A 25,952-nucleotide genomic window follows, 5' to 3' on the forward strand; every position below is an offset into this window, starting at 1 on the left:
TGCAGTTTTGAATATCCTTTCACCATATTCAACATGAGATAATATTAATGATCATCCTCAGCAGGACAGAGAGGGGCTGGCTAAGTTGCTAAGTGCCTGAAGAATTTGCTGAGGATGCTTTTGAACTCAAGATTCTCCTGCCTCAGACTATCCAGTCCCTGAGGTTACAGATATCAGCTCAGAAGTAGATACAGGCTTTCTGTCCTGAGGATGCGTAACTGTAGCTGGCACTGTAGCAGGAGACTTCATGTGATAATGGACCTGAGAAGAAGGCAAGGGAAGAAATAGGTGGCTGCTGTTGCAGTGTTTGCCATTGAACCAGAGGTTTGCCAGCCTCAGATTCCTGCAGGCTGCCTGGGCCCGAGCCAGTGTGTGACCACACAGAATATGAGGAAAGGGAGCTGTGCCTGTTCCCTGTTGCTCCCTTGTGGTCAGCACACCCATATTCAGCTCATCAAATATTAGGAGATGTGGTTATGTATTCAAAGTCATCAAAAAAGAATGACATGAATTACAACACCCAACTTTTCAGATCTGAGAATGTTTGACATGCCAGGTGTCATGAGGAATCAGATTTGTGCTCAGAAGTACCCCAGAAAAGTAAAATCAAAGTACTTGTGCAGAAGGGTGTGCTAGCAAATCAGGTCTACAGAGCAATCACACCTGGGTGTGCAGTCCACATGCTTTTATCCCTAATGCAGCTCTGATCCTTCACCTGATGAAACAAATTTAAGGGTACATTTATGCATTTGGCTAATTGGGATATTTAAAGAAATATACCTTGAGTTGTCCCTCAAAAAAAAAAAAAAGTGGGAATAAATGTGAAAATTATCTGGGCTGCTTTTACTTCCCTATGCCACAGCCAGCATTAGTAACAAATAAACACCTCAGCAAAATGGATTGTTTTCCAACCTCTGGGGCTTGAGGTTTAATGGCTTTCTGGGTTTCAGATTGGTTCGTGAGTTGTTGGTAGGGAAAAACCAACAAAGAAAGAGAACGGCTTTTAAATGAATGGAAAACAAATATAATGCAATAAGCAACAGTTTATTTATAAAAAAAGAAAATAAAAGCAAAAAGAAAAACAAACTTTTTCTTTTATGACATATTATAGATTAAGTAAAAATACCAGTATTAATATATATGTATATACATAGTGCATATATATATATACAGATGATATAACATTAACATTACATGCTTCTCAGGACAGAAGAATTAGGACATGTTCCCTCATCAATTTAAAATTCTATCACAATGTCAAGTCACTGAAAGAAAACGAGCTTCCTGTATTTTCTCTTTTTGACTTCAAGTACAAGAAGTTATCAAACCAGAATCTAAATGTGGAAACCATCTGCTATCCACCAACCACAACAGACTGCCACAAATGATGAGTCAGGGATCTTCTGAATTCTTACACAGGTCTCCACAACCCAACAACTGTGTCAACCTTCTACCTGAGATGAAAGGGGATGAAGAAGCGTGACAGTTTGTAGGTTTCATGTGCACATTCACATGGACATTGCAACAAAAGCAAAGTGGACAACGTTTTCTTAGAGCAACAACACTGGCTGTGAAATCACCCTGGAGGAGGATTTCATAGTCCTCTTTCCTTGCTAAATGAAACACAAACACCCCCCCAACACCAAGAAAATAAAAACAAAAACAAAAACTCAGGGCGAAGCACCTCTGGCGATGATCAGCATACAGCAAGGGACAAAGAGGTAGCGTTTCCTTGGTGACAGCGCCTGGCTGACTTCGATGATTTCAGACACACCCTCTTCTGCAAAAGGCACTCACATATTGTCTGTTTATAAATCATACAGAGGGATCCAAGCATGGGAGTCTCTCCTACCAATACAAAAGAGATAAGCTGAGGAGCTGGTGTAACAAAGAAAAGAGTGTAAGAAATATGCATGGTGGATAAATGTACACTTTCCTGTCCTTTTCTCTTTTTTAAGAACATCAATAAAGTAGTTTAAAAAAATCTCATTGAAAAGGTCAGAATTCCAACAAAATTATTGGTAAGAAGCAAGGAACTGGAGGATGAGAGATGGAGTCCAAAACACTGATAGGATGGACACTTGTTTTTCAAGTGGCCAAACTGAAGAATGTGTGGGCTGCCCTCCTGACTAGAAAGACCATCCCCAGACAAGGGATAGGTGAGAGGGAGGGAGGTGGACACAGGGAAACAGGCAAAACAGGAGGGAGGGAGGGCAGCATCTTCAGAGCATCTTCAAAAGGTGGGTGCGGGATGGAATGCCCCAAGACCTCCACTAGAAAAGATGACCCGCATCCCCTGCTTCTGAAGTTGGAAGAAACCCTGCCCACATCCAGGCTGCCTTCACCGGGACACCACAGAGCTAATGGAATTGTAAGACGTTCCGCTATTGCAGCTTGACGCATAGGCTTCCTGGCCATTGCCATCCAGGTTGATTTTGAACACAGAGGACGCCTTCAGTAAAAAGTCCGCAGCATCCCTGCGACCCAGCTCCCTCAGTTTGGACATGAGGATGCCCACCGTGCTCTCAGGGTAGGAGGTCCATTCCCGTAGCAAGGCATGCACTGGGCTGGGGAGGAAATCCCTAGGGGCCCCAGTATTGGTGTTGTACTTAGCCACGAGGTCCGGGAGGCCCAAGTTCATGGCCAGAAGGCACCAGTCCTTCCCCATGGGGTCAGGTGGATCCAGTAGGCGACTCAGTTTCCTTCGGGTCAGGAGGTTCAAATCTGATGCGTGGATGTCCATGCCAAGACTAGCCTGCGAGTACACGTCATGACACCCAAAGCAGGTGATGCTACTGAAGCTCTCCTTATATCCACCCATGGTGTTCGTCAGGGAACTCTCCTTCAAGGTCTGTGCGCGGAAGAAGTCTCGCGGCTGGTAGATCATAACGGGCTCATGGTGCTCCCTCAGCTGCTGCGGGCTCAGGTAGTGCTTCACTGTCAGCAGTCCTGGCAACGTGGTGGCCATGACGTTCTCGATGGTGCTGCACACCGAGTCCAGCAGCAGGCAGCACTTGATTTTCTCCGTCTCCAGCCCACGCACCTGTACCTCTATGCCTTGGCCGTGGTTGACCAGCAACACCAGTAGCTCTGCCCCACGGTTGGCAATCTTGCAGCCGCTGACCCACAGGCGAATGTCCGCGTCACCCTCTGTGCTCTGCTGGTGAATCCACCGGCACAGGTTCACCTGGACTTTGTGAAAGATGCCACATGGGAAGGGGGTGAGATGCTCCACAGGGACAATGCGCACGCCACCGTACACCATCACCTCATCCTCCTCATCTGTCCAGGAGCGCTGCAGGTTGTCTGTCTTGATCAATGCAGGGACATCCACCATGGTCCCGCTGCTCAGGTCACGGGCACAGATGTCCATGGCATCCAGGATCTGCAGTAGTTCCTCCACATCGCTATCGGGTACCAAGCGCTGGATGTCCTCCATGGTGTAGCGGCCCCGGTAATGGTGCAGGGCCCGGGGAGTTTCCACCGAGAGCAGTCTTCCCAGGACATTGGTGCAGAGCCAGCGGGGATCCAGGAGCAGCACGTCCTGCACAGTTTCACTCTGCATTATATTAATCTGTCAGAGGGGGCAACACAAAATCACCAGCAGGAATGGAACCCAAGGAAGAGCCATCTGTCACTAAGACCACAGAGAGGCGTAATCCTAGAGAGACAACCCTGAGCACACCTTGGAAGAAACCACCCAGGGCAGTTCCTTGGATTCATCTCTAAAATAACGATACCTCCCAAACAAACTTGACAACATAAGTAAGAGGGATTCTGAGAAGCAACTACCTTTGAATATCCAAAAGAAGAGGAGAGATGGCAATCAAACTCTGCAATTGGTCATTTTCAACTGGATACTGAATCCCAAAATAAATACATAAGTGAATTTAAAAAATCCATAAGAGCAGTTTTTGGGAAAAGTAAAAAGCCTCCAAATAAAGACGGCATAGCCATACTACTATCAATGTTGTGTTTCTGAAATGTAATCATTTATTAGATTAGACTATGTGAAAGAATGTTTTTCTCTTTGGAGTTATGGGTTAAATTATTTTAGGAGTGCAATGTGTCAATGCCTGTAAAAGGAATAGGTAAATGAACAGAAGAGAAACCCAGAAAATAGAGAAAAATATAAATTGAGGCCTAGAGTATATAAGGGTTCATGGCAGTGTGCTTACAACTTCTCTCAACTTTTTTGAACATTTTCAAAACAGATTCAGAATGTGGTATTAATACACCTTTATGTAAATTTTAAAGATACTTCATAGAAAGGGTCTGGAAAGACATGTCACCATGATAACAGCTTTCCCCAAAAGAGTAGAGGAAGGAGACCAGAGAGAGTGAACAAAGGGGATTTCAGCTCTATAAGTCATGTTCACTTCTTCAAGAAACCAAGTCAGGCTGGGTGTGGAGGTATATGCCTGTAATGTCAGGCACTGAGGGGCTGAGGCAGGGTGATCACAAGTTTGAAGTCAGCCTGCACAATTTACCAAGACCTTCACCAACTTAGTGAGACCCTGTCTCAAAATAAATGAAAAGGGCCTGGGATGTAGCTCAGCAGTAAATCAACCCTGGGTTGGTACCGAATACCAAACAAACAAAAAGCAAAAGATGGAAAAGAAAAAAATACAACAAAAAACAAAATCACTGTTCTCTTAAGAGAACAGCTACCTTTCCTCATTCCTTCTCCATGCTAGGATAGGGAGTGCTATGAATAACATTGATCAGGGTGGGCTTCTTCTTCACAGGGATTTCAGACTCTACCTTTGGCAACAGGTGGACACCTCTTCCCTATTTTGGCTTAGACTTTTGAGATGCCTTCTCTGTTTGGTTCTGTTCAAAATGGAGCCTTAAACTGACCATTCATGGCAGGGTCATGACATGCGCATGACATGGCTGCCAAGAATAGAATCGAGTTTCTGACTTTAATATTCTCAGAATTGCTTCTGGCTATTAATATTCAGAATGGCTACTCCTGGCCCAGACTAGCTCATGCTGTCTCCCGATTTTCACAGGATGGATTCCCTTCCTGGAAATGGGCATAGTATGCAATTAGAACAGGAGTTCCACATTGCACCACAGAGCTGAATGTCACACAACTAAGAGTTGAGACTTCCACTTTTCTGTCATTTCTAGCAAGCATCACTTGCTGGGATTCTTGTGTATCTCAAATTATGAACCTATATCTCTGTCTCAGCATCTCCAGACATCTTCTCGGTAAGGACACCTCACTATCTTTTCTCAATTGTTTGTCAACTCCATGATGTCTCCCCACACCATAGGAGCTGCCATCCTGAAGACTGCCAGGAAGACGAAGAAAGTACCAGGTGCCCAAGGAGCGGACAGTAGAACCAATCACCTAGGGCAGGGGCCCTGTGCCCATGATCTAATGGGGATCTGGAAGACAAAAGAAATCAAAGCGAAGAGCAGCTGCTGAGGTGAAGCAGATGCAGAGAACTGCACTTGTGAGAATCACTTGAGGCTGTAACAACAACACTCCTGAAGATATTGTGACTAACTGGGCCATTTCCACTCTGCTACCCCATGCTCATCCATATGTCAGGAGCTGGATCATGGGACAGAGATGAGGTCCCTCAATCCCTTGAGGTCCCCTTACCTCGCCTGTGCTGTGGAGCTGCTGTGCGATGTGCCTGAGGTCCTCCTCACTGGCCAAGGGGTTCAGCTGGTCCTGCACATCATACACGAACTGCTGCAGCGACATCAGCTGATTGGGCCCATTGAGCTTCCTCCAGGAAGGCAGCGTGGAGATGATTTTCTCACACAGGTGAGTCATGGGAGGGCAGCCCTACAGGGTACAGATAAACCCAAGTTAGCAGAGGGTGTTATTACGACAGGATGCCATGTATTCCAGAATGCTTCACATACCCTGTGAATGAGTTAGCATTTTGCTGGTGGAGTACAGGGGCAATTAGTGTTTTAGTGCACCTACAAGAAAATCTATCCAGTATACAGTTGTGTAGAGGTATTGCAGCCCTGTCAGTCACTTGAAGTAGATGGCCAATCTTCACAAATATTTTGGAATTGTGGACTCAATCCATCCACTTGAGTTCATCAATGTTTTACTCACTTTTTCCCTCCCTCCTTCTTTACTTCACTCACTTTCTCACTCACTCCCTCATTCACTGGTTAGTGACTGTTTCAGTATAGCAGTGGTCACATGGTGAACACATAGAGAGAGGGAAGGGGAGATCAATGGGTATTCTTATCAATATGAGTACATTCATGGGAACTGTTGTCAAAATGCTATTTCACGTTATATTCATTCTTGCTAATTGACTTGAAATTGAATTTTAACCCTGAAGTTGGTTAAACAAAGCAGCCCATGTCATAGACTCATATAATCAACACACCATCCTAAGTAGACACCACACAAGCCACACTGCATTGCTAATTAGGCATCTGTCTCCAAAGCACATTTTTTGTAGTACCTAAATTCTATTTCCTAATAAAAAAAAAAAAAATTCTCAGGAATAAAGTCAATTATTGGGGAATGTGGATTCCTAGCTGCCTTTCCTCAGGAGTTGAGGGTGATCAGTCTGCCCTGCAGCTGATGTGCCACATTTCTGGTCAAATTTTCAAGCTCCCTGGGGAACAGAGGCCCTGATCCTGACCTGGGGAAGTGATGATCCCTTCACAGGCTACTACCTGTTTCCAGCTCACTGCCCACTGGCTTCCAGTACTTCATTCCCAGAGGCCTGCCACCTGCCGACTGTGGGCAGACCTTGACAGGAAATTGAGCATAACTGAGGTGTGTCTTCGTGAGAGGAGAGGTTTCCTGAGGATTCTGAAACCCTGACCGGAATGACAGCCTGTTGCTGGCTGCTCAGGGTTTTGGAAGGGGAGATCAATCAGGAGGTGGCCCCACTGCTACAAGGAGAGTCTAGACTCAAGCTTAGCAGCGGGGACATTCCTGTGTTCAGATTATCATTTTTCCCTTTTAGCATTTTTTCCGCTTAGCAGGTTTTTCCATTTCTTACCAGTTTTGGAGAGCGTTTTGCACATTCTGAATAAATAATATTTTATCTGTCAAGTGCACTGAATATTTTTCCCTGTGTCAGCATTTCATTTTTTAACTTTATGATTTTTTGCCATATATATTTTTAAATCTTTGTTTCATCCAATAAGAATACTTATTGGAAAATTTCTAGGGTTGTTTTTGTCTTGCTTTAAAAGCCTTCCTCAGTCCCAAGTTTTTTAAAAAACACATTCTCCAAAATTTCCATTCAAGATATTTACTGCTTTGCATTTGCACACTTAAAAGTTTTAATACATTAATTTTCAGTATCTTTAGTGAGTAGGATAGTTCAGTCTTTCATTCTATGCAAATAACCAGTTGCATAGGATTATTATTAGGTAAATTTTACCCCAATAAATGAAAATGATGTATTTTGGGGGTTAAGTTTCTATAGCTATTATGATTTATGTAGGCATTCTCTGGGCTGTTGATTATTGTTTAGTTATACAGCCTCTATACTATTTTTTATTTATTCTTTCATTTTAAGACAAGAAGCTCTTCCCACTTCATCCCATATTGATACTAACTGGAATTGTATGAAATTTATGTAACTTTGCAAAAAGTAAATCATTTACTCATATTTTACCTACAAGAAGAACAGAATCTTATTCTACTTGTTCTCATCTAATATCATGTCCTTCAAAAAATTGTTAGTAACTATCTTTCTACTTCTCTGACTTTTCTAATCCTGTCTCCAGTTAATTTTGTTAGTGAGTGTTTTTCTCAATTTCAAGAGTTTTCTAAAGATTCCAAAATAAGGCACTTAAGGTTGTTTTTATAGCTCGTAAAAAGAAATTTTATATTTCGACGAAACATGAAAACTACAAGACTTTCATACACTCTGAAATGGCCCACCTTTGCCTATTACAACCCTCCATCTTCTACCATTTCCTGTTTCTCTCTCTTTCTGCTTCACCACAGAGAAATTGGATGGTAGAACCACCTCCCCATCCTCACCCCCACCCCCAGGACAGTTCTGGGACAGTGAAGCCATCCCCTGAAAACCAAAGCAACCATGAAACAACAGCACCCTGCTTTCTGCCTGTAACGGCAAAGGTTGGATCCAGGCCCCTCCACAGTATACTCACCAAAACGATCTGACTCCGAATTTCTTGCAGGTGATTCCGAAGAACTTTTATGTCCTTAGAGCCAGAAGCCCCAGCATCCAGCACAAATAGCTTATTTGAAATGTGAAGATCGTTCCCAAACCTATGGTGACACCAGGAGTCTGAATTAATCTCTCTTGGTCTTTTCATGGAGTGGCTGGGTTCACACTGGCCTCAGAGTCTCATAGAAGGCAAGAAAAGTCCTGGTGATCTTGCAAAGTCCCTTCTGTCCCTGCCTGGTTACACTGGGTTCAGAGGTTTGGGAAAAATGACAAGCACTTCTGGAAATACAAAAAGCAGCATGGGGTTTCCACACATCAGCAGGAGCACAGTGTGGAAATTCGGCACCTCCTCCTGAGGCAGGAAAGGAGTGGTATGTGCTCACCTTTCAAGTGAGAGGAAGAAATGCTCCTGAAAAGTGAATAGACTAATAAGAAAGGTATCATTGTGTATTCTTAAAGGAATGCTATAAGATTTGAGGTACTAGCTTGTTATGTAGAGTAAGTTCAAACTTTTTTTGATGTAATCTGTTCTAGTTCAGATGTGGTTTGTCTACCAAGGGTTCATGCCAAGGGTTCAGGCTTGGTCCCCAGTGTGTTGATGTATGCAGTGATGGAAACTTTAAACCTTGGGGCCCAGTTGGAGATGATTAAGCTTATTAGGGTGCTCTTCTCCAGAAGGACTAACAGAGTTTTCATGGGATTCCAGTTAATTCTCATGAGAAGATTGTTAGAAAAGAGGGAGCCTGACTCTGGCTACCTGTTGCAGCAGACAATTGTTCCCTTTCCTAGGTAATCCCTCTAGGTTGCCATTAGTTATGGTGTGAAACATCAAGGAGGGCTTCACCAGAGTTGGGGACATGGTGTTTGGATTTTCTACCCCGAAAACTATGAGTTAAACAAAACTTTTTTCTTTGTTAGTTGTCTTGCCTTAGATATTTCATCACAACAATGGAAAAAAACTAATACAGACTCTTAAATAAAAATTTAAAGATTATCTCTGACCCTGTTCATAATCATATCTTATACATAAAAGGTATAAAAAAGAATACTTGCCAGGAAAAGCACTCTGATGTATTCTATTGTGTTCCATCCCTTCTAATTCTGTCTCATTATATAGAGAGAGTAGGACATGACCCCCTGCATAATTTCATAACCCACTAATGATTTATAACTTATATGTCTAGAAATACTGATTAGTGCTATGGTGATAATTGTGGCAGGGATACCTTGAAAGCTACAAGAACCAACAGAAGTGACCTCTGGGCAATGGTGCTGAAAGCTATGGAAGGAAGTGACATGGCTATGTTCTTTTATCATGTACTCTAATTTGTTATATGTGTATTCATTGCTTTGTTAGAAATTAAAAATACAACAGAACAATCAAACAAGCAGGAAAGGCCTTTGATTCCTCTGCCTGGGTCCCATTTCTTATTGTGCTTCCATACTCCTGATTCAGTTCCTGAGGTAGGAGGAACCAACTCCAACTCCATAGCTGGAGACTCCATGCCACCCCTCACCTGTTCTTGATCTCTTTCAGCAAGGAGGTGTCTTTGTCATATCCAAACTCTCCTCCAGCTGGACGAGGGACATTCATGATGTCAGCATGAGTGGCCACCAGGACAACTCGGAGTGGATTCTTCAACTTGCCACCAAAGGCTAGGGTCAGAAAATAAGTCTTGTCAGGAGGCTTATTCACCTGACTCTCCTGCCCAGGTGAGGGGCCTCATGCCAAGCCACCTTTCCAGGTGATGTGCAATCTGCCCACAGACTTGAGGGTCCCATGCCCTCTGTACATGAAGGCCCCAGGCCCCAGGCCCAGCCAACAATAGACAAGCCTATCCCCATGCCTCTGGGAGGGGTCTCATCCTACTGATGAGAACCCACCCCAGACAAAAGTCAGATTTTCAGGGCTTCCTTCAAATAGCCTTTGTTGGGTGAGGGAGAAGATTTTACCTCCATCAAATGGGACGCCCTTCACAAAACCAAGAAAAGCTCTGAATGCAGCCCCACCACACAGATGGTGTAGGAGCAACTCCCTGTCAGATGGTGCCTCTCACAAACAGGAGTGTTTAAAAAGAAAACAATACAAAGGAAAAACAAAGGCTGAAGGACCAGCACCCTGAGGGGGATTCAGCCCCATTTATTTTATCATTCTATGCTTTCCTGGAAAAACACAGTGACCACTCTTTTCCAGGAAAAGCTAATTTTTCTGTTGTTTGCAACAAGCAAAAGAAGTTGGTCCCTTTTCTTCAGGGCTCCGTGGACCTGCAGGATGAATAAAAGCTCATCTTTACTTACAGAGCCAACTCTGATGAATCAGGGACCTTTTAGGAACAGAACAGGAGTTATGGAAGGAGGATTCCACTTTGCACCCAGCCAAAATGACTGTGGTTCTTAAGCATAAAAGAAGTTAGAAATGGCATTTCAAGTAGTGGCTCAGAATTGGGCCTTTGAACAGAAATGAGTGATCATGGAACAAAATAAAAATCTCCCTGCAAAACCCAACCACCAGGTGGACCCCAGGAAGATTCAGAGAGTGAATGTCTCCTAGTGGAAGAGAAGAAAGGGAGCCACAGCAGTGGGTCACAAGTTGCAGGGCCTGCACCTTTCCCTTCCCTGGGTGCAAGGTGAGAGCAAGGGCTGGAGCAGAGTGGGAAGAATGCTCACTCACCCCTGTGGCTTAGCTCACCTATGGGTTCTTCAACTGGAACCAGAGACTTCAGGAAACTGAGCCAGAAAATCACTTGGTTCAGCTGGATCTCATAGGGTTCTTCTAGACTAAAAACGATGACATGGATGGATGTGGGATCATTGGCAGCAAAATAGTCATAGCAGCAGAAGTATACGGGATTTCCAGAGAACTCCCACACGCTGAAATCCCCAACTCCTACAGAAGAATAGAAATAAATAGTACCAACCTGAAACATCACCAACTTCAATCATAATGTTTCTGGGCATTTGAGGAATTCCAGAAGGACTGGTGATATCTGTGGTATTCATATGAACATGTTCGCACCTACCTAGATGCAGATCCACACATGCAATCCTTACATGCCTAAATCATGTATACCCATCTGCTCTTCAAATTCTATCTGATTCTCTTTGTCTTTCTTCCTAAATACCTTCAATATCTGTATCTGCATCATATCCACTCATGATACCATGGAGAGGCATAGGTGTTGTATGTGTGCACCTAGATTCATGCATGGCAATGAGTGTGTGCATATATATGCACAAACACACACACTTTGTTTTTTTTCCCTTCAAAGACTGGTGTATAAAAATAGGAAAGGCACCAAAATGTTCCTACTGTCAACTTACACAGAAGCATGGACAATATATCCATGACACAGATTAAGATACATGTTCACAGACATCTTCCATCTTTACCAATACAGCTGACTCTTGAAAAAAGAGACATAAGCAAACTTCCCCTTTGTCCCAAAGTTCCAGAGAAGATTAAATGAGAGATGATGTAATATGAGATTCTATGTCAATGAGAGAACATGTCAGAAAAGATTCTGTTTCCTGCAATAAGTATAAGTTATATTGGCACAAGATAGAATGCAAAAGTCACTATGAACTATGCAACATTAATTTTGGCTTCACAGTGATCAAATGACCCTCCACAGTTGAGGGACCTATTCATGCTGATCAGAAGTGAGCAGGATTCTACACACAGGTGTACAATTTAGAATGAGTGACCAGTTTTGGATGTGGAAGACGTGGGGACCTGTGAAGAAGTGAGCTCTTTCAGGAGAGGGTCAGGCAGAGGTCAAAGGCTGGAGAGGTTGCTTCTCCACAGTGGGGCTCTGGGTGCATATGGTTTCCCCGGAAGCTTCTAGTGAGATTCTGACCTGCAGTTCCTAAGTGACCATCCAAATACTTGGTCCTGTTATACCCCTCCCCTGCACTGACAGATGACTCTGAGACGATGCCATCCACCCCAAAACCTCTGGAGCTGTCTAGGAAGGCCCTAATGCTACCAGACTGGAAGGTGCATTCCCCTAATGTTCAGCCTTGGTGCTTACTCTGAGTCAAATTGTTCTGTGATACATCCTCCCCTCGGAGCAGAGGTTACCCTCTTCAAATCTGGCAGCTCAGGCCTAGTGTGGAATGTTCTGGAACAAAGAAACATGTTCTTTTGGGGGGACCTGACTTGGAATGGGGCTGTAGAGAAGCAGGGGAGGGGAGGGGCAGTGGGGCACAAGGACAAGCTTCTCCTCTCTCTGTACTGCCAAGGCCAACTCTGTTCTGGGTAACTCAGAGGACACGCAACTTTTAATAAAGAGCAAATGCACATGGACTTTAATAATTGGGGCCAATGGTTCTCAAAGTGTGGTCCCTAGACTAGCAGCAACAGCATCTCTAGGGAACACTTGGATGCCATATCCCCTTGGGACAATACCACCCAAGGACTCAAGCCCTAGGAGATGCCCAGCTGTCTGGGTTGTCTCAAGTCTCCCCAGGTGATTCAAGCACTGATTATTCTATTTTGCAGTGGGTATAGGAGAACAGGGCCTACACGAAGATCTAAATTGCTATTTTCAGAAAACCTCCCCATAGCAGACACTATGTCAGATTCTTTAACATACATCAGCTCACAACATCCTCACAGCATTTTTATGAGGTTGTATTGTTAAATGGTTCCTGCAGTGGAGGCTTGCTTCCCCATCTGGTGGTATTACGTGATAGAAACTTTCAAGGGGTGGGTTATAGTGGAAAGTGAACAGGTCATTAGGAACACTGCCCTCAGAAGCGAGTAATACTGGTCTCATTGAGTTAGCTCCAGTATGAGTAGGTTGTTATAAAAGAGTAAGTCTGGACCCTCCCTGGTTTCCACTCACCATGTTGACTGCTCTGTTTTGCAGGCACTCCTATCATGATGTCATCTGCCATGTTTGTGACACAGCCAAGGGGGTCCTCACCAGAGGTCAAACTGATAGGGGCCACTTAATAATGAACTGTTAGCCTCCAGAACTACAAACTAAATTATCTCATTTCTTTATAAAGTTCTCACTCTCAAGTAATTTGATATAGGAACAGAAAATGAAGTTATATAGGAAACTGGTTCTGAGGAATGTGGTCATTTCTATAACCTTACCTATAAATGTGGAATTTGGAACTGTATAATGGGCAGAGGATGGAAGATTTGGGAAAAGCAGGCTAGGAAAATCCTAGAACTATGTAAGCAGAGCATTATAGGTGCTTCTGGTTTAAAGGGCTCAGAAGATGAGGAGACTAGGATGGAACATTAGAAAGAAAGGTCATCCTTATTAAGAAGTAGCAAAACTTAGCTAACATATGTCCAAGCTAGAGTTTTAAGGATGGTGGAAATTTAAAGGACCTAAGATGTATAGAAGAGGACACTGCCAAACAGCAAGCATTCAGGATGTAACATGGATATTATTGGCCACTTTCAGTGATTTTGAGAACTGAGAGCAAAAGCAAGCAGGACAGAGATATTTGGAAAAGTCAAGGCTGCCCATGAAAAAAGCAAAGAAATAAAAAATTTTGGGGAGAGAAGACTACAACCCAGGACTGCATGCTACAGATTAGCATAGATGCCAAACATTAAGACAATGAGGAAAAGGTTTTGAGCTTATCTCAGAAATCTTTAAGGTTAATCCTCCCATCACAGGCCCTAAATGATTTCAAGGGATGGGTCTCGGGCACTCACCATAGACTGCCCAGTGCTGCCTTAGGACTCTGATCTCTGCTTTATGTCCAAGTACTTTTTGGCTGCTCCAGCGATTATTCAAGAGGATCTAAGTATGGCTCATACTCTGCTGGAAGCAGACACTGATGGCATTCACAGAAACTTCATAGAAGGCTTGGGAAGCCAGAAAGAGGCTTCCCCAAGGTGGAGCCATTGGACAAGTTCTCTATTAGAATGGCTCGTGGAGTTATGGGATTGAAGCTGCAGCTTGGACCATAGGAAGGTAGAGCTGCAAGCCTCATACTACATACTACATCAGTTTCGAAGAGCTGCAGGCTCCAGTGTGTAGCCCCAGAGAGTAGCCACACAGGCTAGATCATCATGCCCTGAGCCCTTGGAGGCCCATCCCCTTCTGCAGTTTGTACAGAATGCTAGCCTTGGAAATTAAAAATTTAATGTCTGACTTACTAGTTTCAGTCTTGTTTGGGCTGATTACTCCCTCCTACTTTCTTGTGTTTTCCTTTTTGGAATAGGAATGTTTACCTTATCCCTGTTCCACCAATATGTCTTGGAAGTACATAACTTGTTTTTTGATTTTCACAAGTTCATAGCTGGAAGGGGGTTGGTTGCCTTAAGTCTGAGATGAGACTTTGAACTTGGACTTGTGGTGGAATGAGTTAAGACTGCAGGAGTAGTAGGGATGAAATGACTGCCTTTTGCACTGGGAGAAGGTCATGGATATCTGCTCTAATGGAATGTTATATAATGGATGTGAACAGGTTTTAGATGTGTTTTGCCCCCCAAAGGCTACGTGCTGGAGGGCTGGTCTACAAAGTGGCAGGATTAGAAGTGCTGGGACTTTTAAAAGAGGTGGGACCTTTGAGAGGTGAGGCCTAGTGGAGGATGGTTAAGTCAGTGGGGTGCTATCCTTGGAAGAGAGTAATACTAGTTTTTGGAACATTAGTTTCCATGAGACTGAGTTGTTATAAAAGGTCAAGATTGGCTTCTCCCCAGAATCTGGCCCACCATGCAATTGCTCCTTTTGTATATATTCCCATCATGAAGTCATTGCCATGAAGTGACCCAGTGAAGGGGCCCTCAACAGAGGTTGAACCAATGGGGCCACCAGAAATGTGAACTAAATATATCTCTTTATTTTATAAAGTACCCACAATTGGGTATTTTGTGTGTGTTTTTGTTTGTTTGTTTGTTATTGGGGGTTGCAGGTGTAGTGGTACACACTTGTAATCCATTGGGTATTTTTATAGCAACAGAAAATGGACTATTATAGCCCCATTTTGCAGTTGCAGACATGGTCTCAGGAAAATTCAGTAGGCTGTCCTAGGTCACATAGTCAGTTAGAAGATATTTCAGATTCGAATCTGGGTGTTTAACTCTGAAACCTTAAGCTCTCAACCTTGGCTCTAAATTGCCTCTAACAAAGCAGGGGACTCCTGTCCTAATGACTTGGGATGAACCAGGAGCCCTGCAAGTGATTTGCTCATTGAAGGAAATCTTTACTGGGTAGACTTAAAGCTTTAGCTCCTTGGAAATGCCTGAAAGAACATATTTAAAATTTTGCCTATGGAAAATTTTAGCATTAGCTAAAACTCTAAATGAATAAACTCACAGCATTAGTTTTCCACTGTAGATGAATTCAAAAGTAATCTTTCTCTTACTTGGGTGTGTTTTATGAGATTTCCCATGTAAGGGGGTGTTCAGTTCTAGTTTTAAAAAGGTATTAGTTTACTTATTAGTCATTTATTAAGCATCTACTATGCTCAGGTTCTTTGCTAAGTGCTAATGATACCCTCGTGCTTAATTTTACGCTTTAGGGATGTTAGCCAGGCATGTTTCAGTCTGGGTCCCTTCCAGCTGAGCTTCTGTTATATTTTATTATGGTTGTGATACACACTGCCTTGTACAAATCCTATTTGGGGAATAACTTAAAGTCCCGTCAAGGAGAAAACTGGTATTCTTTTCTGGGGCCTGGTGAGGTGTACCATTCAAATAGGCATTCTGGACATCGATGGCCTTGGTGGACTGGTCATCAGTCGAGCAGTGCGGGTGATGGGATGGGGCCACGAACACCTCTAGCATCCCTTTTGTGAGGCCCGGCTCGAACATCATGCTGCGGCTCCTCACGCTCACGTTCTCACAGCCAGGGTACAGGTTGTTGATGCTCACGGAGACTGCAGGTCAGAAAGGAAGGAAGTGAGACCTCATATAGGGCAACATGTGCATTTGTTCTGCCCTCCCAGCCTCGCTTTATGTTTCCTGTTTCTGAAACATTGTTCTTGCCCCATCTCCCACCTAGGCCTCAGGCTGTTCTGGGAATGTGCTCTGTGGTAATGCTGCCCAGGGAGGTTGTGTAGACATTCTCTGTCCACCCACCTCCCAGACTCCTCTTCTGCCTTGATCTATGACCTGAGAGGTTGACCTTGTAGACATCTTCCAGGCTTGCTTCTTGCCATTTGGTTTCTGGAGAGGAACAGTCAATGGGAGGCACAGGAAAGGCAGGAAGAAAGGCCTGGGCATCTCCTCCCCTCTCAATTCCTGATGCTTTTCTGATACTAGTTGTGTCTCCCTCTATGACTCTGACCAGAGCCCCAACATCCCCAGTCTCTCTTAGGTTCCTGCCTCTTGTATGTTCAGCCCTACAGTGGTAAAAGTTCCCTTTCTTGCCAGTCTCTAGGTGCTCCACCACCTCTTCCATGTTTCCTGGAGTTCTGTCCATGACTGCCCTCTCCTTAAATTTTTGCAGGTATATTCTCCCCTAGGACCTGAGGGACACAGATGAGCACCACTCTTGTACATGGAATTATTTTAAGTTGAATGCAAAATGATTTTAGACAATGGTACGCCATAGCATTAAATAACACTAACCACACAGCAAGAAAGTTTTAAAAAACCTTTTCAAAACATACAGCAAGTTTTAATGTCCTTTGGTTGCTCTGGCAGCAAGTCCCAATCTGTGGCATTAAAGACTTTGGCATCTTTTTAGTAAATGCTGATCTTATTTTTCAGAGGGAGTAGGCAACAGTGCACTGTTTAACCACACTGTTGTTAACGGCATTTATTTTTACCTGTGTGGTGGTTTCCCACTTATGGCAAGGAAATTAACTGTTTCATGTTCAAATTTTAATGTATTTTAATAGGTAAAAAGTGAGTTTAAAAATAATTTACATAAAAATAATGGTAGCAAAGCAGGCATGAGGTTGGGGGGGAGGGCACAAAAATCTGTGTCCCCTTATGTATAGGTTTAGAGCCTGTGCTACCCTACTATCACCACTGCTTGCTGGCCTGCCCATCACTCTGTTAGGTAGGTTAGAGGGAAAGGGCAGACATCAGGCTTATGAACCAAGAAAATTTCAGGAGTCATAACACTGAAACAGTGGGGAACCTTATCTAAACAGGCAAACATTTGGGAATGAGATGTGGAATGCCTAACCTTCCCCAAGCTGTACAGAATTGTATTCCCTTGAGGGAATTATTACTTCAAATCCTGGGGACCTAACTAAAACAGATATACATCAGGGAAGTCAGATCTGGTACAGCTAATTATAACCCCTTGAGGAGTACCATGGTTTCCAAAAAATACTGCATCATTATCTCTTGCAACCATCCCTCTCTTATTATCAAAACTATGTCACAACCACCTTGTCAACCAAAACACCAAGACCCTCACAAAGAAAGCTTGCTGAGGGCTAACTAAAGAGTAAAAAACCAATTAAGGGTGGACAGGGAAATTGAGGCAAAAACAAAGGACTTAGTTTCCTTAAAAACTCCAGCCCTGGGACCACCTTGTTGTCTTCTCTTCGAGGCAGTCCATGCAGTCCCTATGTTGTATGTTACCCTCACTTCTCACTCTCTCTACTAAACTTTTGCTTACTACCCTGTGTTTTGCTGGAATTCTTTCATGGGCGTCACAAGAACTGATATCCAAGGACTGCAGTGGCTGCCCCAGCTCAGTGCAGCAGGTCCCAGCCCCATAACAACTTCAACACGTGGTAAAGGCAGAAGTCATGTGCTTCAGGGTTGAGGATCAGGTCCAAGCCCAAGGTGGGTGCTCCTTTAGTATCTGGTGAACACATGCATGGGGGGGAAGTTTCAATGAACAGAATTGCACCACTTGGTACCCTTGGTTCCACAATTGGTGATGACAGGCACTAAAAGTTACCAAAGAAATAACCATTTCGCCTAAGTAGTATGACTTTTTAAATTGGTGATGCAAATACAAAAGCAATTCCATATTTAGAGACCAAAGAATTAAGACTCAGGACATGGGTAATGGGAATAGCCAAAGGAAAGAGCAAGAAGGAGAAAAGGAGACAATGTGAGGCTTAGGTACAAAAAAAGGAGGAAGGGCAGTAAAAGGGGTAGAGTTTGGTATACATTTTATTTTGATTATGACAGTATAATGCTTGGCAAAAAGGAATGCGAGATGAAAATGAGATGACCCAACCCCAAAGGTTAACATGGTCCACATCACAGTGTGTCTTCACACCATCGTTAGGTCAAATGGATGGGCTTTGGAGATTCCCAGGATTAGGTCTGTCATTCACCCTGTGCCCTGACACCTATGTCCAGGATGACCATCTGTTAGGACCAGACCGTATATTAGTGGTCTCTGGGCTCATGCTTGCTGAGGGCTGGCAATATTTGGTAAGTGGTCATTATTCCTGTACCTTAATGATAATTTTCTTGGAGAATATAAAAGGTCAGGGTAGGGTGGGGACATAATATGATTAAAATAATAGCTTATAGGGGAACATTGAAATCAGAGAATTCAAACTTTTAAAAAAATTTTGGTAACTGCTGCCCCACAATGCTAACAAGAGATAGACCCCAATGGAGAACCCATTTTGGCACCAGGGTCATAAGAGACTTCCTTAGCATGCTGCTCTCTAGTGAGGACAGGAACAATCTCTCAGGTGTTCCTCCCACGAGGCTGGATATTTTCCTCCATGCTGCAGGGTCATGACTCAACAGCCACAACCCTCAGTGGGCAATTAAGCTGAGTGAAACATGCAGTAACCAGAAGCAAGCATAAGCTTTATTGGAGGTACCGATCCTGTGTGTCAGGCAAGTGTATGAACTCAGAATCCTGATGACACTTCCCACATTAGGGGCTGAGAATCTGTGAAATGGAAATAATATAATCTCCCTTTATCCCTTTATCCCTGCCTTTATCCCTTCTCTAGTCCTGCTGTGATCAAACAGTGGAATTCTGAGAGTGCAAGGGCTCAGCAATACTGGGAGCTGCTGTGAGCAGGGCCAGTCACAATCCACCCAGGAGAAGGCACACCATCTCCTATCTCCTTCCTTTGAGCTCAGCTTTTGCCTCTAGTGTTCTCATAAGAATGGCAACAGCAAAGAGTCAAAATTCTAAAAGCAAACAAACTTCTTGCTGTCCAAGTGAAGGACATATTCCCATGTGGGTATCTCTCCAACAGAAAAGAATAAGGACTGACAATTCCAGGAAAAGTCATGAAGATGCAGCATTCTGGCCTGGGAGAGGGGAGAGCATGACCAGGCAAGTACAGCAGTGCTCCTGGGAGGTGACAGTGATTCTTGTTTGTAGAATCAGATGACCTCCCTGGAGGCACATGCTCAGGGGTGGCCTTTCCTGTGGTGTCTATAAAGCAATCTCTGCTTCTGTTCCTAGCAAGCACAGTCCACTGCTGAAGCCCAGTTCCCCACCACTTGCACTTATTGGGCCTTAAACTTGTGCCTGGCTCAGCTATTCAGAGAATGTCCTATTCCGTTGATAAACAGCTGTGAGGATTGGAGGTGACCATGATCTGTGCATCCCAGAGTAGTCAAAATCTTCTCTTGGTTCAGCCCAAACCCCAGATGTGCCTTCTGTGACTGCTCCCTCAACTTGAGCCTGCAGGTGCCCCCACAAGGGCATGCTAGCCCTACCAGGACAGGAACAGGAGATAATGTGGGGTCCATGGGCAAAATTCCTGCCTCTCTACCAGCTGCAAGCAGGTGCTAGATTTATGGCACAGGAATATCATTACTTCTGGGACTGTTTAAATAAATACTCTGCCTACCCCTCTGGAGCAGACAGGCCACTTGAGCATTTAAGCTGTCATGTATAACTAATTAGAACAAATTTTAAAAATACTATTGGTGTGGGGGAGAAACAGCAGCAGCTATAGATGATACACCTCTTCTGCTGTTGTCTGGACCCTCCCTCCCAGAGGCTACCTAACTTGGCAGACCTAGCTGGGTCTAGTTCAGCTCACACACTGACCAGATGTGACCTTAGCTCAGAGGTCCCACACTCCACAGCATTCCTGTCCTTTCTCCACTGATTTGAAATATCATTGTGGTCATAGGGTAGAATTTCCTACATAAAGTCAGATGTCTACATCTGCACTTTCTCTCATGTTCTACTGGACTCCTGGAGTTGTGGTGTGGGTGGGGACCATTGTGAGCCTGTGTCCTCAATGAGCAGCTGACTTCCTCCTCCTCCCCATAATCACTGTCAGTCAGGAAGGTAGAACTAGTAAGGCCAATTCTTCCAATTTTTCACATGAAGTCAAATACTCAGGTTTTTAGGTGAGATCTCGATTTAAATGCTGTGTGCTAATTCAATTTTATCTCTTCCCCTTCTTAACTCTGAAGAGAACAGGCCAGGACCACTAGTGGCTATTGTTCACCACAACTAGGCAGCCAACACCTTTTATCTCTAGGCCTTGGGTTACTTTTCTCTGAAATGCATTTCTGATCTGACCTCTTAGAGTCACGGAAATTCAATGAGATGATCCACATGCAGCACCTAGAGCCCAGGTTAGCATAACCCTTGATTTTTGTCTCCCCAAGGAGCAGCCACCTCACAAGCTGGACAGACTCTTGGGCTTCTCTTTGCCTTCTCTGGTTTCTTTCTGGCATATGTTACTTTATTAAGACTTGAAAATCACCAGGTGGACTTCCTCAGAGTTGTGCTTCCTGAGTGAATGATGTTAGCTCCCAGGAGGGGGGAAGTACAGAGAAGGTTTTCTTCCTTCAGCATCCTCTGAGATGACAGGATGCACAAGGAAGACTCTAACAAGTGGAGTCACATGGGACTGACTTAAGAGCAGCATTTACTCTCCTAACTGTCTTCTTGTAGAAGCAGGGCTGCCTATTTTATGTAAGGTAGGAAATGGAAGGGTTCAGAAGGAATAGGCACCTCTGCTCAGTGTAGCCAAAATAATAGGAAAAGCCATGTCCTCACTAGACCTGCCATGGCTCTCTTGAGAGCAACTGGTGGTGCATCTGCTCCAGTCATAGATGGTCTTCCAGGGGATCTTTTTTCCTAGCACCCATGACCCAAGTCTCTCTAAGCACTGGCCAGAGGATATGGTTGCTTGCAGCAAGGTTTGTTGACTACAACCACTTGAATGGGATTTTGTCAATAGCCCACTTCAGAGACTAGATATGAAAAACTGACCAGAGGGAAGAGAAATGGAGACATTGCTTCTGAGGACTTGAACAGCACGTGTGTATTCCCTCCCAGGGAACTCATGCTACTAGATCTAAGCTCCTGGGATATAATCTTTACCTCAAATTAGAACTCAAGAAATTCAAGACCACTGATCTGGTGCTTGTGCACTAGTGCACTCATTTCCTGCCTGCCTCCCCACAGAAGTTCAGACCCAGTGATTTTAACCCTCAGTAGGAGAGGGCCAACTCCCTCTAGCACCAGGAACTGCTGGAAGAGCAGACTATATACCCAACTCTGGACTAGAGCCACAAAGGCTGGCCCTAATCATCAAACCTGGAAACAAATTTATTGTAAGAAAGTGTAATGAATTTCAAAGAAAGTCAAAAAGACAGAGAAAAATTAAGTGCATGGAAACGCACTTGTACAGAGTGTCACTGATAGGCACTGGTTCAGGCACCAGAAGCTCCATGAATTGGCAGCTGTGACTTGGCAGCCTACTGCTCTAATCAAGGCTTCTGTGACACTGACAAAAACACCCCATGAGACTGTTAAGTAGAATACATGAGGCATCTTACATATTATATTTTTCCCAGTTCCTGGCACAGCTGATACTCAATAAATATTAGCAGTGTGTATTAACAATATTATCACTATAATAATTATAAATCCATTTCAGTTATTTCTTCCTCAAGTTCCAATTGTATTGCTGTGATCAGCAACAGGAAGTTAAAAGGGGCAAGTAAATCTCAGCAGACTGTCCCTAGGTACTGATACTCTTCAAACATCCTTCCTCTTTCAGTGACAGACACAGAAACATAAATTTCAAAATAATTGTTTTGACTTACACAACAGCTATAACACATCTATAATATGTACAGAATATGAATCTGAGGCACACAACTTCAAAATTGACATTGTTCAGGACTTCATGGAAGGTCTCTATTCTTACCCTCATAAAAATTCATTCCATCCCTCTACAGTGAGACTCTAGAGACATAATACCCAAGATTGCACAGATTTTTCTTGCTCACTGTGGGTATCTTTCCCCTGCAGTTCTGGGCGTGAATCCTGACTGCCCAGTGAAATGACAAATGTACCTGAAGAAGGACAGGAAAGACTGCTTATCAAGGAGGGTTGATATGACCAGATGGACCAACTGTAAAACTATTCAAGAGAATTGGAAACCATGAACCAACTTTGAGCTAAGCAGAAACATGCTTCCCCAGGAATCCAATTTTGTTGTTCTGGGTTCTCACATAATTGGGTGTGCGCATAGTGCTCCAGGAAGAAAGCAGAAACAAGTTCCTTCCTGGGGTTGCCGCTGGATCTATGCTGTGCCTGGACCTGCACTAGTCCAAGGGCAGAGAGCAATAGTAGAACAAACTCAGTTCTGCAGTGTACACAGTTATGGCTTTGACTTTGTGACTCATTTCAGTGAGGCCCTTCTTCTGCTCTGGCTCAGGCTACTTGCCATCACTAGATGAGAGGGGGTAGACACTCGGCCAACAGTCAGCCAGAACCACATTTGAAAGCCAGCAAGGACACGGCTCTGGTCATCCACAGGTCAAATGACCAAAACCAGAGGAACCTCTCATCTCAGACCTTGACCACAGAGCCAGAGGGAGTGCAGAACCATAGCTACTGGAGACCTAGCAGCCATCTGGAGGCTCCTACCTGTCGGCTTAGCAGCCAGGGGTGATGGAGGGAACCTGGTGGAATTGGTGGAGGAGAGTCTGGGCCGGCGCCTTCTGAAAAAACTCCTCAGTAGACCACACTTGAGAGATTCCACCAGAGTGGTTTTCCCGGAACCTGAGTGGCCAAACAGCTTGAGTTTGATTCTTGGCTGGAGGTTCTGTGTGGGTCGGAGCTGCTGGATGAAGAGTCCTCTGTGGGTATCCTGGATATAGAGGGAAAAGAGCCTGTTAGTCATGGCCAGGGCGGGGGGTTAACCCTGAGCAGACGCCAAGTGATGATTTCCACCTAGTCACCAGTCTGCACTTGACATTTGTAGTATAGCTTTTATTCTGTCTCTACCAAATTTCTTAATGACTCAGGCAAAATACCATGCAAGTTACCACTTAAAGTGTCCCATTCACAGGATTTCAGTACATCTCCCACCATCACTGCTACCTGGTACCAGAGTACTCTCCTCATTCCAAAGGAAACTACCCATTAGCAGTTTCTTGCCAGTCCCATCTGTTCAACTTCTGGTAACCACTGCTTGGCTTTCTCTCTCTGGATTTGCCTATTTCCAAGGCATTCTGATGCATAACAAATAGGTGGAACATTTGTGTAGCCATCACTTTAACATGAAAGTGGACAAACCCTCTTTGACCAGCTGGGCGCCTGCTCCTCTCTTCTGTGGAGGAACTGGTTCCTTGACTGCAGTCAAGGAACAAGAGAGCAGACCTCTTCTTGTCTATGCAGAGTCTGACTCAAGGCACTGACACAGCACAAATGACAAGAGCGTGTCCTGTTTTTGTGGAGGGTCTACTTCCTTGATGGCAGCACAAAAGGATGGAGCCTGTTCCTCTGTGTGGAGTCTCATTCCTTAATGGGACTATCAGGGAACAAGGAGGCAGAGACCGTTACTCTCTGCAGAGGGTTGGTTGTTAAATGGCACAATTGTGGCATGAAAGGGTGGACCCTGCTCCTATCTATGTGAAGGATCTGGTTCCTTGACAACACAAGGGAGTTAAGAGAAAGGGCATCAAAAGAGCCAAGGAGAAAACTTTTTCCTTCTTTCTTCCTTTTTCCCTGGTCCTCCAAAGAGAAACAAGAGTGTTCCCCAACACAGAATCACCCAGATTCACTCACTCAACGATTCCTCATCCACAAACATGAGGTCTCATGTGCTAAGCCCAGTGCTGAGAACTGGAATATTTAGCCTAAGCCCAGATCTACAGCCTTGGGGAGATACAGACATGTGAACAATCTGACGTCAAATACACTGCAAGTGCTCTTGATGTGATGGTGCTGCCAAGGTGCTCAGGGCATCCACCTAGCTCAAGTTCTGTACAGTGGGGCCTCCCTCATGACACCTGGCGTTTCATTCTGCTACAATATGCCATCCTTACTTCCACCACCTCCTCCTGCTCTGCTCCCTAGCGAGGACCTGTTTAGAGTTTTTGCATGCTGCCTGAGGTCTCTTCCTTCAGAGGATTTAGTTTGGCTTCTATGCATTTCACAAACCAAGTCTTGCCTGTCATTTTTCCTGCAAGCCTCCTCCCTAGGCAGCTCAGGCCATGCATTGCTCTCAATCATGATCCCATCATACTGTAGAATTATATGAAGCTCCAACTTTAGACTGGGAGCCAACTCAAGGGTGGAGACAATATCCCTAGCCCTGGTGCATGCAGTACACTCATTAACAGGTGTTGCATATCTGCCTTCACTCAGAGGGGACCCAATCAAGGGCATCTCAGTGAGAGCTCATGCCTGATTGGACCATATTTTCAGTTCTAAATCCTGAGAGATGTTCATTTTTTGTTAATCTATTCAAGTTGAGCCACTGTTACTTTTGTCTTTAACTGTGTGGTTACAAACACATATAACCTTGTAGAAGATTTATATGTTTCTTAACCAGTTTTCGATTTCTTTTCTGGAATCAGTTGTTTTCAGTAGGGGATAACGCTGCTCCCTAGTGGGCATTGTGAAAAGCTGCAGTGGTATTTTTATTCTCAAAATGTTGGGGAGATGCTACTTACTGATGCTTCAAGTTAGGTGTCCCCACATGTGCACAAAATATCTCACACAGTGAATACTCCTGTGTCCCCATAACTTTTGAGCATCTGTTGAACATTAATTTAGGAGAAAAGCCTGTTTATTTTCATCTGAGCTTAGGACATAACTGCATATTACATGTAGCATATGGACTTTATGAAAGGGATGTTTTAATATGCCCCAAGTATTACAAGATTGTGGTTACATAAATTAATGTTCAGACTTTGGTTTTAATTCTTTGTGACTACTTGTCTCCCTACTTCTGAAAATCCTTTTAATATGTTGCTGTGGCATCTGAGCTGCCATAGCAAGCCATCCAGTTAGTGCCTATGAGAACTGGTTTCAGTAATTCCAGAGACTGGAACAGGATCTGCCCATCTCACTAGTCTCAGACCCCACATCTCAGCATTTGCAAACAGAGGCATGAACATCATATTTTACTATAAGCACTTCCCTTTGAAGTCTGTTATTTTTCTAGCTAGTGCTCACAGATGATTATCTGTGTAGACATGTTCTTATGTATGGATTTTATTTCAGGATAGTAAAGATGCATTACAAAAGGTATGTTGTGAAATGCTGGGGCATCTAGGGTTGGAAATCAAGGCTCTGGAAAGTTATTGTGGAACATTCTGGTTTCTTCTAACCTAACATCTCAATGAAGAAGGAAAGCACTGAGTATCCCACCAGCATTTCCCCTGGTTTATCAACCTGAGTCAACTACAGTGAAAGAGGTGCTATTGGGGAGGCCATCCAGGAGGCTGGAAGAAATAAGGACTGAGGTTCTCCCCAGTGCCATCTATAGATGCTAATAAGCTCATGTGGCCTAGGTGCCACTGACCGTGCAGAAATCCTATCTTCTTTCATTTTAGTTTAGCCTTCAGAATCAGCCCTTCATCTTCCTTTCCGACCGGCAGCCCACAACTCTCTCAGCTGGAATCACCTGGGCTGCAGCTACTCTACACAGACAGCAACCACTTTCCATTGTGAG

The 25,952-nt window shown here is 44.1% G+C and overlaps 1 protein-coding gene across 4 annotated transcripts in view; it reads right to left on the minus strand.

The window, feature by feature from the left end:
* Positions 1-1,025: 1,025 nt before the first annotated feature.
* The window catches only part of DAPK1 (death associated protein kinase 1), a 192,483-nt gene continuing 167,556 nt past the window's right edge, over positions 1,026-25,952 (minus strand). For all 4 annotated transcript variants that reach the window (XM_079113369.1, XM_079113371.1, XM_079113370.1 and 1 more), the window contains 7 exons: positions 22,916-23,138; positions 15,807-15,995; positions 10,834-11,031; positions 9,662-9,800; positions 8,125-8,245; positions 5,618-5,806; positions 1,026-3,574 (listed from right to left, as the gene is read on the minus strand). In XM_079113369.1, coding sequence (XP_078969495.1) covers positions 2,342-3,574; positions 5,618-5,806; positions 8,125-8,245; positions 9,662-9,800; positions 10,834-11,031; positions 15,807-15,995; positions 22,916-23,138 — 2,292 coding nt within the window. In that variant the 3' untranslated portion in view covers positions 1,026-2,341. The remainder of the gene's footprint in view (positions 3,575-5,617; positions 5,807-8,124; positions 8,246-9,661; positions 9,801-10,833; positions 11,032-15,806; positions 15,996-22,915; positions 23,139-25,952) is intronic.

Source organism: Sciurus vulgaris (genome assembly GCF_902686455.1).
Source record: "Sciurus vulgaris genome assembly, chromosome: 15".
Lineage (NCBI taxonomy): Eukaryota > Metazoa > Chordata > Mammalia > Rodentia > Sciuridae > Sciurus > Sciurus vulgaris.